This window comes from Pygoscelis adeliae, unplaced genomic scaffold, assembly GCF_000699105.1.
Source record: "Pygoscelis adeliae isolate BGI_AS28 unplaced genomic scaffold, ASM69910v1 Scaffold1079, whole genome shotgun sequence".
NCBI classification, from domain to species: Eukaryota; Metazoa; Chordata; class Aves; order Sphenisciformes; family Spheniscidae; genus Pygoscelis; species Pygoscelis adeliae.
In genome coordinates, this window is record NW_008825463.1 from 24,224 (window position 1) to 25,605 (window position 1,382).

A 1,382-nucleotide genomic window follows, 5' to 3' on the forward strand; every position below is an offset into this window, starting at 1 on the left:
GGGGTTTCCTCACGTCTCCGTTCTTCTCTGTTCCCCAGTCGAGTGACGGTCTGCGCCGTACTACCCTCAGCAACCTGCTTTTCTCTCCGGATTGCTTCCGGGAGAGGAAAGTGCCCCGGCTTTCTTTAAAACTCCTTCCTTGTCCCAAGCCCTCCCAGGCATCAGCTTCCAGCACGACTCCAGTCCCGGCAGCCTGCCGATCCCTGCCCGCTGGGAGCTGCCGGGACGCCCCGGGCTGAGCCCTCAACCTTCGTCTCCGTTTTTTGCCCTTTGCCAGGACTGGTGACCTCGCTGTCGGAGAGCTGGTACAACCTCCTCCTGGACATGCAGAACAGGCTGAATAAAGTCATCAAGAGCGTGGGCAAGATTGAGCACTCCTTATATCCTTTCGCAGTTCGGTCAGGAGCCCGTGCCGGTCAACGCTGGGGGCTGGCTCGTAAATCTGGCCCGAGCCGGGCGCGGGGCGGGGGGGTGGAGGTTGGGACGCTCCGGTGGGAGCGTACATCAGCTGGAGAGGGTGGTAGCGCGTTTGCCAGGTACCCAGGGCTCTGTGCTCGAAGAGAAAGGCGCCTGCGGTAGCGAGGAGTCTACCTTGCAGGGTTTGAGGGCGAATCTGGCTTTGCGGTAGCCCTAAAAATGTGGCGCAAATTCTGTCATCCTCCCGACGCAGCATCGCCGGTCTGTCTGGGCCAGCTGCTTGCGCGCACCCGTAGCCCGGGGCTGGCTGTTACTCCGTGCGGGTTCGGCTCCTTGACGGTGGCACCTGGAGATCGTTTCACACCGAACGCAAGACAGAACCGGCTACGGGGTTCATCGATGGCGACCTGATCGAAAGCTTCCTGGACATCAGCAGGCCCAAGATGCAGGAGGTGGTGGCAAACTTGCAGGTGAGACGGGTGACGCGAGCTTAGGCCCTGCAACGTCAGCAGCAGGGACCCTGCTCAAGGAATCCAGGCCGCAGTAAATCCTCCACGCGTGCCTTCCTCCGAGGCGCGATGGTCCGGGAGCGTTCTCCGTGCCCTGACGCCTTTCCCTCTCCTTGCAGATCGATGACGGCAGCGGGTGCCCGTGTCCCCCTCTGTCCCCCCCCCAGGTTGCTTCGTGGATGACAACGGGGTGGAGTTTCCCATCGGACAGATCTGGTCTCCGGGCGATCCCTGTGAGTTATGCATCTGCCAGGTGAATGAGAACCTGCTCTGCTTCACTCCTCCTACCTGCCCCTGCCCCGGCGCACGGCTCCTGTCCCCCCTCCTTCCCTCGGGATGCCGGGCTCGTGGCCGCGGTCCCCGGCAGCTCCCCGGCTTCGTGGGCTTTAAACCCCGCGGTTTTGGGCAACCCAAGGTCTCTGTCAAGTGCTTCTCCCCTGCAGGCAGACGGCTCGG

The 1,382-nt window shown here is 62.7% G+C and overlaps 1 protein-coding gene across 1 annotated transcript in view; it reads left to right on the top strand.

The window, feature by feature from the left end:
- The window catches only part of DDB1 (damage-specific DNA binding protein 1, 127kDa), a gene marked incomplete at both ends in the record, with an annotated part of 24,844 nt that extends 23,685 nt beyond the window's left edge, over nt 1-1,159 (top strand). The window contains 3 exon segments of the mRNA XM_009331208.1: nt 278-380; nt 764-887; nt 1,046-1,159. Of these exon segments, the coding sequence (XP_009329483.1) occupies nt 278-380; nt 764-887; nt 1,046-1,159 (341 nt within the window).
- Nucleotides 1,160-1,382: the final 223 nt, after the last annotated feature.